The sequence below is a fragment of the Periplaneta americana genome, chromosome 14, assembly GCF_040183065.1.
Source record: "Periplaneta americana isolate PAMFEO1 chromosome 14, P.americana_PAMFEO1_priV1, whole genome shotgun sequence".
NCBI classification, from domain to species: Eukaryota; Metazoa; Arthropoda; class Insecta; order Blattodea; family Blattidae; genus Periplaneta; species Periplaneta americana.
In genome coordinates, this window is record NC_091130.1 from 84,682,507 (window position 1) to 84,705,842 (window position 23,336).

A 23,336-nucleotide genomic window follows, 5' to 3' on the forward strand; every position below is an offset into this window, starting at 1 on the left:
TAAGCAATAAGTAATCAAAGGTTAGATAAGGTATGTTTAGGTTTAGTGTAAAACTGGTCTGTGTGCAACGACGTCTCATAGCAAATTACCCAACTTTCATAACAGAATATTCTAGAAAGTTAAACATTTTTGTAGAAAAATATTCTAAAGTAAAGCTTCACTTGTATGTTTTTATGGGAATCTGAAGGAGAAAACATATGTGAGAAAAACGAGTTGGTAACTGAAATGACGTTCAATAACATATGAAATAGAACTTGAAGACTATATGGGGAAAAACGAGTTAAGTCTCATTAGTAAAATTTTCACAAGAGAAATTTATAACTTCACAGTTAAGCCACATTTGAGTCTATAATACAGTACCGTACCAGTACTGAAATTTATTACACACATTCTTGAAGAATGCAACATTATTTTAGAAAATCTTAACTGCTACTAATGTTACCCCCCCCCCCCCTGTTCTATATTGACTTGTTACATTCCAAGTACCAAATCTCATAACCTTATTCCTTTGATTTGGTCGTGCCATAGAATCAGTGAGTACATGTTTCATTATGAAAATTTCAATTTTAATTTATGGAAATACAAATTTTCATTGTGTGTTCTGATTCTTTTTTTGAAGTACAAACATATTAGGAAAATAAAACTGCAATAGTTTTAGTGACTCAGGCAATTTAATAATATGTCTTATTATTATCTATACACATTCAATATCATCAGGTTCATTCACAGTTGGTGGCAGATTATGAAAAAATATCTTTTACTTCTCAGGCATGAACACCAACAGTTTCATGAGATCTCTCACTTAACATTTAAGTTTTCCCTTGCATATGGATTTTTTTATAGGAAGATTTTCCAGCATATTTAAAAATATTTTTCATCTCCGTAGGACGACCTCGCACATCCTTCAGCAAACTGGCTATTTCCCATGATACTGGTATTCGATATTGTAATCCACTTTGAAGTGGAACTGGTGTTGATAACAACAAGAAAAATTTATCTTGTCATTGCTCTGTATAGTATTTTCGAGCCCCTTTTCGAAAGCTTTTGTTTGTTGGTCACATAAGTGAAAACTGCAAAATCTTTAAAGTCTTCTTTAGACGTTTTAACAGTGAAAGGCGTACAGTATGGCCTTTTTAATCACGTCACACCAACCATTTTGGCTAAGTACTGAAACTGTTTCTCTCTTAATTTTTTCTATCTGTTCAAAACCAGAAAGACAGGACAAAAATGTAGGCTATATCCAGGCACAAGAAACTTGCGAATAATTTCGTCAAAGGCTCCAGACTCGGTAAGGGAGTGAAATAGCAACATGATCATCATTTTCATATTCTGTTCAGGACAGGTATCAGCCAGCATATTTTGATTTTTTTTTTTTTTTTCGTTGGCCTGCATTCTTCTTTCTTTTTCCACTTTTATCTGTAGGAATATATACACACATGCTATGAACTCCAATCTGTCTTACTAAGGTTCCACCAACATAGTATCCCCCTTCAATACAGAATTTAAACATGGTGTTTTATATATTACAGGAAAATTATATGATACAGTATGTTTATGTTGGCAGTGCTGGAGACAAATGAAATTGAAAATGCACACACTGTGCTTTGCAGAGGCGTATACTGGTTAAAGGGTTTGGGCTACCGCTGACCCTATTATTACACAAAATATATCTAACAATTACTTTAATTTTAATTACTATGGTAAAACTAATAATACAAAATTATTACATTATGTTATATTATAAACTTTTTCTTTTGTAATTTCCTTGGGCTACCGCCGGTAGCCCCGGTAGCCCGCAAAATAGCCCCTGGTGCTTTGGGCCTTTCTGGAACTGAATTTCATACAAGTTTTCAGGAAGGCGAGTCTTATTTATTTTATATTTCAGCTAAGCATTAAAGCACATAAATTACTGGTTCACAAAATGAATAGGCCTACTACATGGAAACAGCATGCATAAATGATAGTCATTCATTCATTCATAGTGTTCTGCCCAAGGGCAAGTCTTTCATTGCTAACCCAGCATTTTCCAGTCGTTCCTATTTTCTGTCTTCCCCTTAGTCTCCGCATAGATACATACATAAATGTTCTGCCCATGGGCAGGTCTTTCACTGCAAACCCAGCATTCTCCAATCTTTCCTATTTTCTGTCTTCCTCTTAGTCTTCGCATATGATCCACATATCTTAATGTCATCTATCATCTGAAATCTTCTTCTGCCGAACTCTTCTCCCATTCAGCATTTCTTCCAGTGCATCTTTCAGAAGGCAGTTTCATTTCAACCAATGACCCAGCCAATCCGTTTTCCTCTTTCTGATCAGTTTCAGCATCATTCTTTCTTCACCCACTCTTTCCAATACAACTTCATTTCTTATTCACATGCTCCATGCTTCTCCATAGCCACATTTCTCTTCACTTCGTCGTAATGTCTATGTTTCTGCCCCTATAATGCTACACTTCACACAAAGCATTTCATGAGTCTCTTCCTTAGTTCTTTCTCCAGAGGTCCGCAGAAGATGCTTCTTTTTCTATTAAAAGTTTCCTTTACCATTGCTATTCTCCTTTTGACTTCTTGGCATCAGCTCATGTTACTGTTTATAGTACACCCCAAGTATTTGAAGCTGTCTACTTGTTCTACTGCCTCATTTAGAATTCGCAAGTTTACCTTCTTTACTTTTCTTCCTATGGTCTTTGTCTTGTTGACGTTTATCTTCATTCCATACTGCTCACAGTTGTTACAATAACTAAAAAATTGTCGTCTTGTGCTTTAGGCTCTTATGAAACTAGGTGCCTCAATTACGAAACTGAACAACAATATGAACAGAAGAGTGTAATGGACAAATTTCTGACTAACAACGTCTTCTGGACATCAGCAACATAAATATACAGGGACATCGTGACACCAGCAAATAAAGTTGAATTCATATATTAAGAAATAACTAAATTATTAATTGCTAGAAGAGAACTATAGAACTATGCCAGTGGAGAGGAGGAATAGAGAAATCCGACTGTAAAACACGATTTTGGATTGCTTGAGAAAGAAGTTGCAAGAGGTATACCACACATTTATGAGCTGTAAGGAACATTCAGAATGCTGAAGTTTCTTGAAGTCACGACAAAGTGGGTGTTACAGAGCTCAGCATCCACTGGAAATGTTCAGTCGATGTTCATCACTCAGACTTACTGAACAACACTCCCACGACCTAATTTAATTAAAAAAGTGACATAGGATTTGAGGAGTATAACGTGTATATAGGAACTAGAGTAGAGGAATTAAGATAAATACATTTTAATACTGTACAATTTGCTATACCTAAGGTTTACATGATGTGTAATGAACGGAATGAAGCTATGAATAACAATCAACTCTCATTTAATAACACTGTAATAATAATAATAATAATAATAATAATAATAATAATAATAATAATAATAATAATAATAATAATAATAATAATATGTGTATATGCACTTAAGATACGCCTACCAGTAACACTATGAAGAAATGTGTGTGTATCTAAGGCCTACTTGGTACCCACTTCACTTTCGTGATTCAGATTCCGCATATTATGGATAGATGGCAGGATTGTGACCTATTTTCAATTTGTCCACCACTTTGGCGGGCCACATTGTACAGCTGTCAAAAAAAAAGTGGCCGCACTCGTGAACAGCGAATATTTTCAAAGTCCACTTCGGGTCGCGGCGATGTTACACGATGCATGTGCTTGTACAAGCAGTTCCGGAACTATGAAAGTGTTCCATATCTGCGCCTCGTAGACCAGCGGTAGAGTGCTTGTTTAATGATTCAAAGGTCGTAGGTTCGGGCCTTCTTCAAGTTTTCATTTTATTTTTAACCGTTCTTTAGCGATGTAAATGATATTCAAATTATCATTTATATTCAGTTATCGTTCTTTATGGATCTCACGTTATTTATATTTTGTTATCGTTCTTTAGAGATATGAATAAAATTCAGGTCACCATTTGTATTCTGTTATCGTATTATAACGATATGAATAATAATTATTATTGTATCTCCAATGGGGGTTAGCCCTATTTTACATATGTATGTTAGGGCCATAGTTTTATACACAAAAAAGATAAGCATAAAGAGAAATGGAAAAGAAAATTAAATTAGCTTACGCGATGTAAACAAAACATAAACAATTCGTAAATTAGGCATTGCGATTGCAAAACAAATATCAGGTATCAATTTGAAACATACAAAAACATTAACAACACACATACGTAACATTTCTATAATACAAATATGCAGCTTTCCGTACCATACATCATAAATTAATACACAATAGTCACACAAACACAATCAAACTATAATTACGACATTGCGACGACATGAAGCATCCCATAACTGACTCACATACATAACAAATCAAGCATCCGTTACAACACATACACTTCAACATAGTAACCACACTTTTAAAAGTTACAAATTTGGCTCCAAGAAGAATAAATAGGACACTGTTACTAATTACTATTCTTCTATAATTTCTTAAATACATCTGTAATAAATCTGTGAAATCCGATATGAATAATATTCATGTTTTTTATATTGTTATCGTTTTTTAGCGATTTAAATAATATTCAAGTTATCATTTATATTGTTTTCCTTCATTAGCATTATAAAATAATATTCAAGTTATTTATATTGTTATTGTTCTTTCGCAATATATTAATTAAACAAACCGATATTTATCATTTATATTCTGTTATCGTTCTTTAGTGATACTGTATAAATAATATTCAAGTTATTTATATTGTAATCGTTCTTTAGCGATATAAATAACATACATTTAATATTAGGTTTGGAAAAATCCAGTTGCATAATACTGGTATTAGTTTTTCTTTTTGTACTATTACATTATACTATCTTGAACCACAATAAAATGAAAAGGAGTAACGAGGAATTGAACCTGAGACGTTGACATCTAAATTCCGACGTTCGTCCGCTGAGCTACGAGAGCAAAAGTTTGGAAACATTTTCGGAAAATCTGGTCCAATCACACTCTAAGATTTTCTGATGATTCGTAGAAGCTAGTCCAGGATGCGGGGGGCAAAGGCTAATTGAGATTTCCCGGTCTCTGACCGGGTCAAACATCCTGATAGAATTAATATTTAACCCTTGCCGTGACTTTCGGTGAAGTCCGGAGGGCCCAATTAGTCAAATCCACTCTCCTCATCTCCACGCTTGGGCCCCCTGGAATTTAATAAGATGCGAAAGAGATAGTGGTGTGCGGAAAGCAACGGGATGTTACCGCATTTAGGCCTATCCTTCCCAAGAAAACTGCAAACATGAACGAAGGAAGCTTTTAATAGAAGAAGAAGGATCTTCTGCGGACCTCTGGAAAAAGAACTAAGGAAGAGACTAGTGAAGTGCTTTGTGTGGAGTGTGGCATTGTATGGGGAAAGAACATGGACATTACGACGAAATGAAGAGAAGCGAATTGAAGCATTTGAAATGTGGATGTGGAGAAGAACGGTGCGTGTGAAGTGGACAGATAGAATAAGAAATAAAATTGTGTTTGAAAAAGTGAGTGAAGAAAGAATGATGCTGAAACTGATTAGAAAGAGGAAAAGGAATTGGTTGGGTCTCTGGTTGAAAAGAATAGACGACATTAGGATATGTGGATCATATGCGGAGACTAAGAGGAAGGCAGGAAATAGGAAAGCTTGGAGATTGCTGGGTTTGCAATGAAAGACCTGCCCATGGACAGAACATTTATGTTTGTATGTTCAGAATGCCTGGAATATCGTGTCTAAGAACAGTCGCTATTTGCAAAGACTAGTCAATTCCATGCCCACTCGACTGCAAGATGATCGAGATAAGAGGAAGATAGACTAAATATTGAATTGTGGCTTTTTGTTTTGTTTTTTGAACGCTTAATTGTTTGAATGTTTTAAGGCCGACGCCAGTAAATTTGTTATGTTTATGCCACGAAAGATATTTTATTGAGAATAAAATCTTTTTTCTTTCCATTTGCAGCCACAATATCATAATGATAATGATAAAGTCATGGCATAATATATTAATGAACCTGATGTTAATTACTAAAATAATCATAAAAGAGAAAGGAGCCATTATGTCTTGTTTGTCTCTCTCAAAAACAGAACAAAAAAGGACATAAAAAGCACGAGGTTGTAATCGAACGCAGAACGTCATGAATAAGAGGCCTGAACGCTACCATTATGCTATCGAACAACACACAGTACACTTCAATTATAACTGTAGATATCAGGCAACGTTGTCCAACAACATGTAACATCGCCTGTCTCCGAATTGTAGCGAAGATACCCGAAGGGATCTTTGCTTCAGGAGAGCGGCCACTTTTTCTTTTGACAGCTGTACATGATGTGTATCTGTGAAGAGTTATGTCGTGTACTAGTGTGACTGTATTTGTAAGTGTTCGTGTAAGTGCAGTGTAGGTCAATGATATTCAATCTTTATTGCTAATGTATCCCCAAAATACATATTTTTATCTTCGTATATTATTATTATTACTATTATTATTATTATTATTATTATTATTATTATTATTATTATTATTATTATTATTAAAGGTAAAGGTATCCCCGTAACATGCCATGAAGGCACTTGGGGGGCATGGAGGTAGAGCCCCATGCTTTCCATGACCTCGGCACTAGAATGAGGTGGTGTGGTCGGCACCACGCTCTGACCGCCTTTTACCCCCGGGAAAGACCCGGTACTAAATTTTATAGGAGGCTGAGTGAACCTCGGGGCCGTTCTGAAAGTCTGGCAACGAGAAAAAATCCTGTCACCACCTGGGATCGAACCCCGGACCTTTCAGTCCGTAGCCAGCTGCTCTACCAACTGAGCATTATTATTATTATTATTATTATTATTATTATTATTATTATTATTATTATTAGTTGGTTATTTAACGACATAGTATCAACTACTAAGTCATTTAGCGTCAGTAGGATTGGTGATAGCAATATGGTATTTGATGAGATGAGGCCGAAGATTCGCCATAGATTATCTACCCAACATTCGCCTTACATTTGGGAAAAACCTCGGAGAAAACCCAGCCAAGTAATCAGCCCAAGTGGGAATCGAACCCTCGCCTGAGCACAACTCCAGATTGGCAGACAAGTGCCTTAGCTGACTGAGCTACGCCGATGGCTTATTATTATTATTATTATTATTATTATTATTATTATTATTATTATTATTATTATTATTATTATTATTGGTACATACAGTAGTTATCGATGCAATAATAACAATAATAATAATAATAATAATAATAATAATAATAATAATAATAATAATAAGAGTAATGTATCATGTAAAATGTTACCGGTACTGAAGCAAGGAAAAACAAGAGTTGATATTGTAAAAAAATATATGTAAACTCTGCAGTAATTATTATGAACAAGTATAATAAAATAAATATATTAGCTTTTTTTACATACGCATATGTATACCCCTTGAAACAACTCGGTGTATCCCTGGGAGTACGTGTAGATTTAATACCACTGATGTAGGGAAAGGTTGAGGATGATGATGAAGATGAGGAAGAGAGAGGGGGAAACCTGGTGCGGCACGTAGCCTACTCCTGTCAAATAGCACCAAGGGGGCTGCCAGGCTTAACGTCCCCATCCAACAGACGAATTACTATCAACAGTGACATATATCTTCTCTGCAGTCCACATCTGTGGAGTAATGGTTAACGAGTCTGGCCGCGAAACCAGGTGGGTTCGATTCCCAGTCGGGACAAGTTACTTAGTTGAGGTTTTTTCCGGGGGTTTCCCTCAACCCAATATGAGCAAATGCTGGTAACTTTCGGTGCTGGATCCCGGACTCATTTCACTGACATTATCACCTCCATCTCATTCAGACGCTAAATACAATCTAAGATGTTGATAAAGCGTCGTAAAATAACCCACTAAAATAAAATTTAAAAAAATCTTCTCTGTGCATGTACTGTGGAGAGATTTGGATGTACAATTTAGTAATTAGAAGTTGTGCAACGCCACCTCTTCTTGTCTCGAAGTAGAAATTTTACATGAACATTTCTGACCCTGCTGGGAATCAAACCCGGGCCAGCTAGTCTGGAGGCAGATGCGTTGCCACAAAGCTAACTCGGCGAACACTGTGAAGAAATGTAAAAGAATAAATAAATAAAGAAACAGAAACGTGTTAAGCCTTACTAGTTAATCTCTTCATATGAATACTTTAAATGGAGGAAGAAAAGGAATAAGAAGTAATATATTAAAACAGAAAAGGAGGAGGAAAAGATTCCTTTAAACTGTGATCAGTTTTATTCAACAGCGTGATATCAGACCTCTCCCACTTATATTAAAAATGACGACTGTTGTCTTACTGCGTACTTCCAAACACCATTGAATTACTACAAATGGCCTCTCTTCAGCTCATTGAGAACAGTAATAACTGTGATTTGTTTTGAAACTCCGCTTTTAAATTCATGTATTCTCTTCCACTGCTGTTATTTATCCCTTACATACTTTTATACAGGTAACAAAGTATGTCTGCGTGGTTAGAATGAATAAATATGAGACGATGTAAAGCAGTTTATTTATGATTTCTGTTCGGGATGTGGAGGAATATAAGTGAGGAATGTGTATAGGGTTATAACTTTGAACTATCGGGATAATGAGGGAATAAATTTAACAGTGATTAAAGTGAACCTGGTGACAAGTCATTTTTAAGAAGTGTGTCAAAAGATGGACTAAGTGAGATGATATATTGCATACATATAATCAAGAGTTCGGTATATAAATTAATCAATAAAAAAACATTATTTCAGTATGGAATATTTAGAACTTTGAAATCTTTGAACTTATTTCTAGCTTTTGGAATTTGTAAATTAGAACTTACTTTTGGTTTTACTCTAAAATATTTGTAACTTGGTAGGTACGTAATTATTTTTTAACTTCCAGTACTTGAAAATTGAAACATTATTGTTGATTTTGACTTCTGAGTATTTGTAACTTTGAAACTGTTCATAAATTTTGGTTCTTGGAATTTTGTTAGTTTTAACTAGTTACTTACTAGCTACTTACAACTTTTAACTTACTAGTAAGTTCTGGTACTCACAGCTTACAACATACTTCTTCGTTTTTATACTCATAATTTGGAATTTACTTATCGGTTTTGAGTTTGGGACACATGGAACTTGGAACTTACGCTACATAAGTTTTGGCATACGCAACGTAGTATTTATATATTTATTTATGTCACTTACTATTTATTTATTAATCTATTTATTTATTTATCTATCTGTTTATTTATCTATTTATTTATTTTTATTTATTTATTTATTTAACTTGGTAGAGATAAGGCCAACAGATCTTCCTTTCCTGTCTAACAGGATATAACAACTATAAAATCAAGAATACGATTAAAATTAAAATTACAATTAAATTCAATTTACAATTATAATTATAATAGAATCAAATGGACCTTAGGCCCTACTTGTTAGTTTTGATTTTGGGAGCATGGAACGTAATTTGAATTTCTTTGTGGACTTTCACGTTGGGACACTTAAAGCTTGAATTTATAAATAAGTTCTGCACTTGAAAATTGGAACTTAATTTTTTTTTTGTTGATTTTGACTCTGTGGGAATTCAAACTGGGAACTTCTTTACACTCTTTAGCACTCACAAATTGAAACTTCCTTGTGGATTTGACATTGGAATTCTGAAATATTGGAACTTGTGGAATATCTGCAATTTATTTTCTCAGTCCTGTCACTTGCCCTGTGAACTTACTTGTTGGTTTTGACTTTGGGACACTTGCAGGCCAGGTCCTTCATGTGCACCCACAAGTAGGTGTTTCCCCTGCGCAGTCTGGAGTCCCGTGCCCGCTTGTACACTGATTGCACGCTCATGGAGAACTTGACCCAGTCTTCAACCGTCTCACGCTCCAGCACCTTGCCCAGGATGGCTGCAAGTATACGAGACTCCATTAATAGAGAGCACGTCAGAAGATACGTCACTGCTTCTTATTTCACTTGTTTCTTATTTATGTATTATTTACATGTTTATTCTTATTAATTGTTCAGTGAACAACGTGCATGAATCTTATTTTCCGTCGAAAGTTTATTCTTTTACTGATAAATGTGATATAATGTTATTATACAAGGGTTCAAAAAATAACGCATAAGTGCAATTAAAACTGAATGAGGGGATTTGGGACTAAAAGCTCTCACACGTCGAATCCTGTGTTTAGAAATTTACAATTTTATGGAAACAAAATATTTTTGCGAGTATTATGGGAGTTATGTCGTCATCAGACCTTATATTTTATATGACACCATATAATTTTTTAATATAATCTGGAAGAGCATGTTTTTTATGTATAATATTTCATTTGTTTTGTACAGAAGCATTATGGTTATGATTAATATGGTAATACAGTAGAGCATCGATTATTCGAATACAAATCAACCGAAACATCGGTTAACCGAAAGCGTTCCACTCGGAAAATTTGAATTTGCGCGCGCGCGCCATGTAGAAGTTTCGCTAGCGCTGTTTGCGAGATTTAGCGGCAAATAAAAAACAAGTCTCAGCTCTTGGGGGGGGGGGGAAGTTTGGACTTCTTTTCCTAAACTGTAGGCCTACTTTAATGACCGTTTTGAACTTTTCAAACTAGGCTAGTCAGTTTTCTGTGTTATTTTATAAGACGTGTGATACAAAATATATACTCTATGTACGGTTTTGTGTTTAATATCAGTGTTTCTTTGTTTCAATCTGCTCCTTCATCCCCGGCACAATTTGTTTTCGTAAATGATCGGTTATCCAAAAAATCAATTATTCGAACAACCCCCGTCCCAAATTATTTCGGATAATCGATGCTCTACTGTAATTTAATTGTTGATATAGGCCTAGTCCATTTTGTTGTCCCTGTCTTATTAAAGCAGTTTCATTGATGAAACCAACATAAAACAAGATGTATTAACAGAAAATGAGAGAATTGAGATTCTGAAGATGATAGGATTTAGTGGCAGATGACTACACAACAAGAGGTATGCACACTTTTTCAATGAAAGTCATCCTAATCAGCTCATTGCAGCTAAGGGAGCAATGATATGTTGCAGGTTGCTAAGGAGCAATATGTGCGTAGAATATTACAAAAATAGTGACGGACATTTTTTCCGAATAGGTGCCCACTAGGGTTTCCAACTCTCCCGTATTTCCCAGGATCTTACGTATTTAGCCCTAACTTTTAACAGTTTCCCGACTCCCGTATTTTTATTCTCTTCGAGCATTTTCTCACTTATTTTTGCATAATGCAAACATCTATTTGAAACATTTATTTTGTTCATGATCGAAGGTGATTTATATTATAAATTCAGTTATTCCAGAGATGCACTGAAAAGTGCAGTCTCTGTAGAAGGTAATGCCAGGAATAGTTTCAGGGTTCACAGTTTAAAATCAAACAATGTTAAAAGTTAAAAATTCAGAAAAAAAAAAAAACTGGTGAGGCAGCAAAGTTCGTGCAGCGAGTGTTTTCTCTTATGAATAGGAAGTGAACAGATGTTCGAAACAGGAGCACGACACATCTAATCAAATCAGAACTGCAAATCACACTCGACTCCAACTAATCATGCTGGGAATGTTTACAATTTGTTTGAAACTATTACGCGAGGCAAAATGTCTCAAAATACTCGTAATTTAAGCCTAAATGGACTAAATTGTCAGTTTTGTATGTGAAATATTGCAGATTGCCGAGTCTCTCGTATTTTCTTCAAAAACAGTTGGCAACCCTAGTGCCCACTAAAACGTCCAAGTTAAAAATGGTGCTTGCCAATCGTTTCATTTATTAACAGCACTTGTTCAATAATACATCACTTCAGTGGAGTAATAAAGTGAAAATCTGCTTGATATCCAACACAAATCAACATCAGGGACTCGAATGCCTTTCCTCTTGGAAAAAGCCGTTAGAGTGTCAGACTTCGTCTGTGTGAAAATAGTCACTTAACAGCAGAGAGTTGGGAATTTTACGAAGATAAACGGAACATATCAGAACGACCCCGAGGTTCACTCAGCCTCCTATAAAATTGAGTACCGGGCCTTTCCCGGGGATAAAAGGCGGTCAGAGCGTGGTGCCGACCACACCACCTCATTCTAGTGCCGAGGTCATGGAAAGCATGGAGCTCTACCTCCATGCCCCCCAAGTGCCTTCATGGCATGTTACGGGGATACCTTTACCTTTACCTTTATACGGAGAATATGCTCTGAGGTGAAAAACATAGATCTGCACCGCCAAAATGTTTTTTTAGAAACAAATCAAAGATAATAAAAAAAATAGATTGTAGATGGGGAATGGAGTTGAAATGAGGAAATAGGGGTATAAAGCGTATGGTTAGGGGCAGCGGAATGGACGATAAAAAGCGAAAACGAATTGCGAGGTGGAGGAAGGTTGAAGGTCAGGACCCCGAGGGGAAGGGAGTCATCGCCGTAACATGAAACAACTATGAGAGACTTTAGAATTTCCGATCGTCCCTGTCTGTCCTGATCTCCAAGTGGGATTTTCCATTTTAAGACTTCTTCTTCCTTCTTGTTACTTTCTATTCCGTAGGGACCATTCACGCAAACTTACAGCAATTTCCACTTAATGTAAGACAGACTTTTATGCAATGGCGTAGCAATCTAAAAACAAATACACTATCCTGTGCAAATACGTATATTGATCTTAATAATAATAATAATAATAATAATAATAATAATAATAATAATGACGTCAGGGACTGCCATACATTGTCACTATTTAAGAGTAAACTAGAAAAGTATATTTTATTTCACGAAATCCATTTCTGAGAAGTTGCTAGATTTATGCCGAAGTTTTTATCTTTAGTATTTTGGCAATAATGTCATTCTGTTAGATTAACCCTTTCTTTTGTCTTTGTACCAGGATACTAGAACAGCCTATTGTCTCTTTGTTAATAATAATGACGATGATTGTCACTGTTATTTTGTGTCTGTGTTTGTTGTATAATTTTATGTTTTTACTTGTTTCTTTCTTTTTTTTGCATAATTTAATATGTTAGACTAATTTTATTATTTTCAATTTATATTTCTACGTTTAGTTGTTTTTTTATGTCATATTCATTGTCACACGTTATTACATTAGGTTAATTGCATCATAATGTATATTTTTTCTTGTAGTTTTATTGCATTTCTGATGGTGTGGAAGGGGAAGCGTGATGGCCCAAACTCCACCAGAGTAAATATATAAATGATAACAGTAATAGCATAGGCGGACAGAGAACCGTTTCCTTGGGGGGGGGGAGGGCAAAGCAAAACTATAGAATCCCCATATAACGGGGTTATGGAGGACATCATTTACCTCCTCCCACCGTTATAGCTTGACTGTGGTACATCATTTACCTCCTCCCCCCGTTATAGCTTGACTGTGGTACAGTACAGTATATCGGAATATGATCATTTAATAAAGGTATTTTTGGAGGTCAGGTCATGTTTTTTACAGTTTCTGTTTGGACTTCAAGGTAGGCAACTCTGCCTCATATTATGTTAGCGTCTGTAAGTGTCATGGAAGTATGCTGTTGCAGCAAGAGACCGACAAACAATAAAACACATTAAATCTACAGTCCACGTGTGTTTTAACCATCAATCGAGCTACCAATGACCCAACAACATCCATATCCGCGATGTTTCGGACCGAATTGTATAGGGCTTGAACTGTAGGTCTACTACAAATTATAATAGGGCATAATTTAAAACAATCTATCTCTTTTTCTCTCTCGTAAAGAAACACACACACACACACACACACACACACACACACACACACACACACACACATATCAATAAAACTACGCAACAGTGCTAACAGAAACTTTTTTTTAAGCTTTCCTGAAGATATCATATGAAATGTAAACTCTAATTATTTAATTTAATCTCGTCATTAAGTTTACACATTATACCGGGATCACTTTTCTTTTTTCTGCATTGTTGACAAGTATGTTATTCATATTTCTCCAAGTAGCGGCCTGAACACCTGCAGACTTCTAAAACATGAGTACAGTCTGTTACGAAATAAATATTACAGTGCTTCCATTCCCCAAAATGAGGAAACTTACAGAAATGTTCATACATTCAAAAATTTAAAATAAATATTATAGTCCAGACACATGATCTGAAGACATTAATTCGTCAATTTAAGGACAGAAACTTAATCATAAACAAAAGCAAAAAAGATCTTTTGAATTCAATATTTTCTAACGTTAATAAAAAAAAAAAGAGTTGAGACAAGTTTGGGGGGCAGTGCCCCCCATAACTTCGCCTATGATGTAATAGTAATAACAATAATAATAATAATAATAATAATAATAATAATAATAATAATAATAAATAATGAGAAGTTATACAGCTAATGACTGTTCAAAATGTCCTCCTTCTGCCTGAATACAAGCCGCAGCTCGTTGTCTCATTGACATCCGGACATTCTCCCAAATGCCTGGGATATTTCATTCCGGAATTCGCTGACAAGCTTCTACATCATTCACAGTGGTCGAATACACAAGCCCTCACAGGCAAAAGTCAATGGATTATGATCTGGTGAGCGTAGGGATGAAGCAATCGGTCCACCTCGCCCTATCCTTCGGCCAAGGTAATGTGCGTCAAGGTGTCTACGAAGACTGAAATGTGGGGGAGAGCCATCAACACGTGTTGCGCATTTAATTCCAGAAAACAAAAGCTTGCAGAATGTTCCTCACTGCTAATAACGTAGCAACCGAGCATTTCCGAACTCATGCTAATGAAACTTTTTTTCCTTCTCTACATACCTGACGTTTTGCCCACCATTTTCAATACACCCTGTATATATTACAGGTTTTTTTATTACGGAGGTGGGCTTGAAGGTTTGTACCGCAGCTCCTCCTTTTTATAGGGATGTTTATTCTAAGTCCAAAGGATCACATTCCTCTAAGTATCGTTATTCACTGTTTGGTACCATCTGTCGATTCAGCTACAGAACACATATTTCCGATGGAGCCCCTTCGTCACCTTGAGAGTTCTGCAGTCTTCTCAGATGCCATCTATATGCAAGTCACGGCACTACATCCTGCTGCATCTTATATTGACCTGAAGACCGCAATTCTGTAGGTATCGTGATTCACGTGATTCATCACCCAGTTTCGACGGAGACCTCTATCAAAGCCGAAAGTTACCCAGCAATTCTGCTTCAATTGGTTCAGCGGAAACTAGGAAAAACTCCAATCATGTAACTTGTTCCTTCGAGGATTTTAACTTATACCGCTCATTTCGCAGTTAGACGTGCTAACCGTTATTCCACAGTGTAGGAATATCTTACATTACATACAAAATAATTTTATATAATATTTGAAAGCAAGACACTAGATTACCGAGTAAGGTGTAATAATTATTATCATTACCGCCTTTTAGTTGGAGTGTCAGGAGTTCAATCCCAGGCTCTGGCTATCCTGACGGGTTATTCGTGATTTTTGAAGTCCGTCCGGACGAATGCTGGGATACTATCAATTTCAAAGGACACGACCCGCCTCCGTTGCCATCCAAATTAACCTTTCAGCATCACTTCTCATATACAGTAAAACCTGTTTAAATCGAAAGTGCTTAAGATAAGAAATAATTCCTGTTTTAGCGAGGTTTCCTTTTTGTGCAAAGTTGACTGATTTTTATACTCCTGTGCTGCTATTTCAGTATACGTATTGAAATTTTAAATTTTCAACAATCTCTGATGAAAAATAAACATGTAATTACAATATACAATACAATAAAGTACGACATAGGCGGAGAGAGAACCATTTCCTTCGGGGGGCGGGCAAATCAAAACCTTAGAATTCCCATATAACGAGGTTATGGGAGACATCATTTACCTCCTCCCCCGTTATAGCTTGACCGTGGTACAGTATATCGGAATATGATCATATAATAAAGGTATTTTCGGGGGGGGGGGTATGTTTCTTACAATGTTACAGCCATATCCGCGATGTTTCGAACCGAGTTGTATAGGGCTTGAACTATAGGTCTACTACAAATTATAATAGGACATAAACTTAAAACAATCTCCCTCTTTTTCTCTCTCGTACAGAAACACATGCGTACATCAATAAAACTACGTAACAGTGCTAATATAAACTTTTTTATATTTTATTTAGTAGGTTATTTTACAACGGTTTATCAACATCTTAGGTTATTTAGCGTCTGAATGAGATGAAGGTAATAATGCCGGTGAAATGAGTTCGGGGTCCAACACCGAAAGTTACCTAGCATTTGCTCATATTGGGTTGAGGGAAAACCCCGGAAAAAACCTCAACCAGGTAACTTGACCCGACCGGGAATCGAACTTTTTTATATGAAGCTTACTTTCCGAAGATATCATATGAAATGTAAATTCTAATTATTTTATTTAATCTCATCTTTAAGTTTACATATTATATTGGGATCAGTCTTTTTTTTTCTGCATTGTTGTGCAGTATGTTATTCATACATCTCCAAGTGGCGGCCTGAACACCTGCAGACTTCTAACACATGAGTACAAGCTGTTACAAAAGAAACATTACAGTGCTTCCATTCCTCAAATGAGGTATATGAATTCTTATACATTCAGAAATTTAAAATAAATACAGTATTATAGTCCAGACACGTGATCTGAAGGCATTAATTCATCAATTTAAGCACAGAAACTTAATCATAAACAAACGCAAAAAACATCTTTTGAATTCAATAGAATAACAGAAAAAAAAAGAGGTCAAACAAGTTTGGGGGCAGTGCTCCCCCATGCCACCACATAACTCCGCCATGCAGAACGAAAACAGTTATTTATTGAAAAGTCGACATTCCAGTGTTATAAAACCGTACAGTAGGTCTATTATTATTATTATTATTATTATTATTATTATTATTATTATTATTATTATTATTATTATTTCCCCCAAAAATCCTCCATTGTTTTTGCTTCATAACTTTTACTAAGCCTATTATTAAAACCTTCTCAATTACACATATAATTGGTGAAAGACATAGTAGGCCTAGTAGACCCCTACTGTAGATCTGAATTACTGTATTTGTGGTTAATGCAAATTCCTCCAATTACAGAATAGATAACTTCTGAATATCACTTGCTTTTATGAGATTGATTTTTTTAATCTAAGCTAGGGTAAAAGTTTTGTTTCCCCCCTGCTATTGTCACTAACAAACTGGAGAATAACACTCACATTACAACCACACGAACAGACCACAGTTGTAACGGGGTATGTCAGCGGCTCAAGGTTATCAGTGCAGTCCTATATTTTTAGCACCACAGAACAAGCATTGCTTCACATCCAACAACCTGTTCAGAAAGCTAGTGAATAGTACAATTTCTTGCCTGCCATTTCTACAGTATACTGATTTAATTTCATTCATTATACTGGTCGGAATGCCGCTTTATTCAATGATTTTTCTCTTGTTAGACTGGCAATAATGTTCAGTTTGAGCGTTTAGGTGTCCGTTTTAAATTGCATAAAATGCAGGGGACCAGAGAAAAATTACGTTTAAAGTAGATTTCCGGTTTATTCAGGTTCCACTTCAGCCAGATTTTACTGTATCAATATTCCATTTTCCACTATGGGCCTTCGACCTATCCGTAACGATTTCACTCAGGCAAATCGTGCCTACTACTTGACATGACAGATAATAGATAATTACATTATAGCAGGATAGAGAAATAAAAAAAAAGCGAGACTTCGCATTAAAATGTTGTACGCTCAACTGTGATGAAAGGGAATTCGAATTCATGCAAACGACGCGGACGGATGGTTCTGCATGTAGGTCTGTATCAGTGATAAAGACATAGATGGACAAGTAACGTCGAAATGTGTTGAGGTACATGACGTAAAGATATAAAAATACAATGGTAAGAAAAGTAAAATTTGACTTATGAACAGTGTATATATATAACAGTAAAACCTTCATGAGGTCTAAAAAATTAATACATAAAAGTATTTGACGTGTGTGTGCAGCTTATAGATCAAAATTTGTTTAAAAAATTGAGGTCTGCAAGATATATATGCAGCTTAAAATAGAGACACAGACAGTTAAAAGAATAACAAATTAAAATATTGTTTTGCATCAGTCATCACGACGTGGCAGCACATTGTAAAATCTGCAAAAAATCAATAATAAATTTTAGTGAAGGGACCTGTATAGAACCAGAAAGAGAAATGAAGTGACGATAAACTACTTACAAGGTCTTTGGTCTTGGCGTAATAAAAGAAAGTGATGTTGCCTGGTCTGTGGCGTAGTAGTGACTGGTGCAATAACACAGTATGAAAAAACACGTCATGACGTAAGTGGAGGGGGGTACGTGCCGCAGTGAGAAGAGTTTCCATTGGCTAATTTAAATAACGGGTTACCGGAACTAGGTAATTGTTCATTAATTAATGAAACAGTATTATTAAGCGATTTAGCTATGTAAAATTCTTCAGCAACTAAATTAAAGGTTCCATTACTGATGGGTTTTAAAATCTGTAAAGCGTCGGACATTTTTTGAAGTTCGTGGTTGTTCTCAATCAAATGGGTTGCGAATTTGGATTTATTACGATTGTGACGAAAATCTGTTTTATGTTCAGAATATCTAGTCCTAAAATTCCTTTTGGTTTGGCCAATATACTTTTTTGGGCAATTCTTGCAATGCAGCACGTACACTCCACCACTGGCATATTTATCAAAGTTACAAATATTGTTTGAAATAACATTATTAAGTTTATTACCTGTTCTAAAAGAGACCTTTACATTTTCTTTTTTGAAAAAATTATGCAACTTGTATGATACATTATTATAAAAAGACATTGTGTTCCAATATTTAGATTTTTTAGTATCAGTCAAGGGCGTGAGCGTAATATCTGAACTCTTGTTTAAAAGAGATTTTCTTTCAGAAAGAAGTTTATCTATCAATTTTTTATTGAATCCATTTTCTATTGCAAGTCCTACTATATATTTATATTCTTTTAAATAGTTTTTCTTGGAAAGGGGGACATTCAGCAATCTATCAATTAAGAAAACGAAAGTACTATGCTTATGAGACTGGGGATGGCTGGATTGACAGTGAATAGTATGGGTAGTGTTTGTGGGTTTTCTAAAGCTATCATAATCGAAACTTTTATGTTTTCTGATAATTTTCAAGTCTAAGAAATTTATAGATTTGTTACATTCAAGTTCTATGGTAAATTTTAAGTTAGGATGTAAACTATTAAAGGAATGCAAGATACCTTCATGGGTGTCAGCATGACTCTCAAAAACTAACAAGGTGTCGTCAACATATCTGTTGTAAGAAATGATGTTATGTTTAGCAGCAAGTTTTTCGATATGTTTGTCTTCCAAGCTCTGTAGAAATACGTCGGCTAAAAAACCGGAAAGAGTCACCCATTGCTACACCTCGAGTTTGTAAGAAATATTTATTGTCGAAACGGAAGTAATTTTGTTTAGTGCAAACAGAAAGCAACTGCATTAGTTGATTGATGATTTTTTCATCGGTGTTAAGTTTGCGCAATTTCTCTGAAATTATCTTTAAAGTTTCATCAAGTGGAATGTTGGTATATAAATTTTCGATGTCCAAAGAGACAAGTTTAGTGGATTTATTAATACTTAAGCGTTGTAATCTTTCAATAAGTTGTTGGGAATTATTCAAAGAATATCTATTATCCATCTTAAGTATTTGTTTAAAATATTTCAACAAAAATTTATTAATTTTGTGGTTAGATGAATTTACGCTATTGACAACCGGACGCATAGATAAATCCTTTTTATGGGTTTTAGGTAAAGCTTTAAGGGTTGGTAAACTAGGATTTTTAGCAATATATTTGTGTGCATCTCTCTCATTTATGATATCCGGAGCAGATTTTATGGCTGATTTTATAGATCTCTGAAGTTTATCAATGGGGTTAGAATTAATTTCTTCGATATTATTTTTAGCGATGAATTCATATGTTTTATTAACGTAATCAGGTTTTTCCATGATCACAACGGCATTGCCCTTATCAGCTTTAGTGTGGACCAAATTATTATGTTTGAGTTTTTTATTAAGTGCAGTAATTTTCTGATGGGTTAATTTGGCTTCTTTAAATTGTCGTTTTGTGTTGGGATCATTTTGGTAATTCTGAATAATCTTAGAAGTATGGTATCTCAGATAGTCTTTACAATTATGTTCACAATTTTGAATAACATGTTCAGTCTCTATGATCAAATTATCAATAGTATTGTCCAAATTGTGTGGAGGGTAATTAAACTTGTAACCTTTGTTAAGAATGTCCAATTCATCAGTAGAGAAAGCTACATTGGAAAGATTAATGGTTCTTTGTGCCGTATGGGTACTCACATTGTGAACAACTTCATTTTGTTTTAAGAACGAATCCAGCTTATTACGTAAAACGTCATGCTTTTTTGCCATAATGATCTCAAGTTTTTCAGAAAGGTGGTATTGAATAAGGTCCCATATGGGTCCAAAATATTGTGCAGCTGCAAGGTGTTTGATATAGCTTTCTATTCAAGTACTCTTTCTTACGATATAAGAATTTAATTTCATTATTAATACGTAATACTTGTGCTTGCTCTTTTGTTCGTTTAGAAGCAAAGTTGTTAGCTTTTATATGAATAGTGGCATATTTAGGAATCACCCTGTGAGCTAAACATTGTTTATTAAACTTAATGTTTGCTATTGTATTATATAATTTAGTCGTTATATTCAAGCAAGAGTGAAACATTTTTGCCTGAATGGCGTTAAAAAATTTGAAAGGCATGTTGGTCCGACAAGTTAACAAATTTAAAGAAACAAATATCAAAAGTCCTTCAATAACTGTCTATTCAAAAATACAAAATATTACATAGGTTACATGAACATATTCTGACTAGCGCTTTCGCTATTATAATAGCATCTTCAGGTCAGACTTGCGTGATATTAAGCTTTTCATATAAAGACATAGATGGACAAGTAATGTCGAAATGTGTTGAGGTACATGACGTAAAGATATAAAAATACAATGGTAAGAAAAGTAAAATTTGACTTATGAACAGTCTAAAATATATATATATATATATATATATATATATATATATATATATATATATATATATGTATATATATATGACAGTAAAACCTTCATGAGGTCTAAAAAATTAATACATAAAAGTATTTGACATGTGTGCAGCTTATAGATCAAAATTTGTTTAAAAAATTGAGGTCTGCAAGATATATATGCAGCTTAAAATAGAGACACAGACAGTTAAAAGAATAACAAATTAAAATATTGTTTTGCATCAGTCATCACGACGTGGCAGCACATTGTAAGTAGTTTATCGTCACTTCATTTCTCTTTCTGGTTCTATACAGGTCCCTTCACTAAAATTTATTATTGATTTTTGCAGATTTTACAATGTGCTGCCACGTCGTGATGACTGATGCAAAACAATATTTTAATTTGCTATTCTTTTAACTGTCTGTGTCTCTATTTTAAGCTGCATATATATCTTGCAGACCTCAATTTTTTAAACAAATTTTGATCTATAAGCTGCACACATGTCAAATACTTTTATGTATTAATTATTTAGACCTCATGAAGGTTTTACTGTCATATATATATATATATATATATATATATATATATATTAGACTGTTCATAAGTCAAATTTTACTTTTCTTACCATCGTATTTTTATATCTTTACGTCATGTACCTCAACACATTTCGACGTTACTTGTCCATCTATGTCTTTATATGAAAAGCTTAATATCACGCAAGTCTGACCTGAAGATGCTATTATAATAGCGAAAGCGCCAGTCAGAATATGTTCATGTAACCTATGTAATATGTTGTATTTTTGAATAGACAGTTATTGAAGGACTTTTGATATTTGTTTCTTTACCACTATCAATTAACTGTTCAACTGAATAGGAGAGGAGTGTAACAGTAACCGAGTATTCAGTCCTTTGTTCACAGAAACTAAGAAAAATATGTATTTCATTTTGAAAGATTCCGACGACAAAGAACAAATTCAAACAGTCTGCCAAACAAACGTACATCTCATCAAAACCAATAAGGCTGAACAGAGACATATAATATAATGCATTGTTGAACATGTGCGCTACTGCACTTCATTGCTAGGAATGATACAGGAATATCCAAAGTTTTGTAGAATTTCAATAAAGATATATTAATTATACTTAGAATTTAGATGTGTAATGAAAGTAAAATTATTCCAAGAGCCACAATACATGTCCTCGAGTGCCGCGGGCTGCGTAATGAGTACCGCTGGTCTATATGATCGAGATAACCGAAATATAGCAACTCTTAACGACACTAGAAGAATATAATGTGGTCCATCAGTCTTTACTTCCCAGAAAGGAGGTCAAGTGGATCCAGGAGCCATTCCGACATTCTCAAAGTTACTGAGAGATTAAAAGTACATTGTCCTCAGGTTGTCGAGCAGTTATACCATGTAACCTGTTGGAATCAGGGTTGCCAGATGTCACGATTTGGCGGGATATGTCCCGATTTCCATATAAAAATCCCGAGTCTCACTTCGATTCGAGCCGGGAAGCAAAAAGTCCCTCCTTCAGAAAATTAACATCACTTGTATAATTTTCTCATTACCTAGTAACTATTTCCTTCCAAGTCCATATAATTACATTAAATTTAAATTAATTTTCGTAACAATGTACATTTGCACATTAGAAAAAACGAATATTTCGGCAAGTGTAAGGTTTGTGACAGCGAATTCAGTGGTGAATATGATATTTCTAAACATTTAAAAAGAGACGTTCATCAGAAATGCCTGGTACAGAAAATGAAAAAGCTTGTTGAAAATGCTAAGTTCAGTGATAAATACGTATATAAACTCTTAAAATGTATACTGTATGTCAAATGGTGGGCTTGGAGCACTAATATGCTAAGTCACAAAATAAATACGAATTTAAATGTCAATAAATTTTATGCCATTGTAATCAATTAATAAACATTGAAATTTAATGTATTTTGTGACATGTGATGCCATCTTTTGGAATTTGTGCTTTACAATCAATAATAAACAGCTTGGGACACCTATGAGACAGAACTACTGTTAAATCATTAAGTTAATAATTTGGCATAACATATTACTGTCACAAGCCCTTGAGAAAGATGCGAGAGGAACGTGATATAGAAGTAGAAAACAATACTTATTTGGCTGTAAGTTAGCAGATAAATATTGTTTCTTACAGTATGTTCTTTTATTAAAATTTCAATTTTGAGATTCATATTAATCACTACAACTGCATGCAGACGGATAATTTTTATTCCTTTTTTCTTTTATTAACAAAATGTA

General features: G+C 34.7%; 1 protein-coding gene across 1 annotated transcript in view; it reads right to left on the reverse strand.

Annotated features, from left to right (window-relative positions):
* The window catches only part of LOC138713529 (netrin-3-like), a 595,020-nt gene that overhangs the window by 9,246 nt on the left and 562,438 nt on the right, over nucleotides 1–23,336 (reverse strand). The window contains exon 5 of the mRNA XM_069845701.1: nucleotides 9,767–9,941. Coding sequence (XP_069701802.1) covers nucleotides 9,767–9,941 — 175 coding nt within the window. The remainder of the gene's footprint in view (nucleotides 1–9,766; nucleotides 9,942–23,336) is intronic.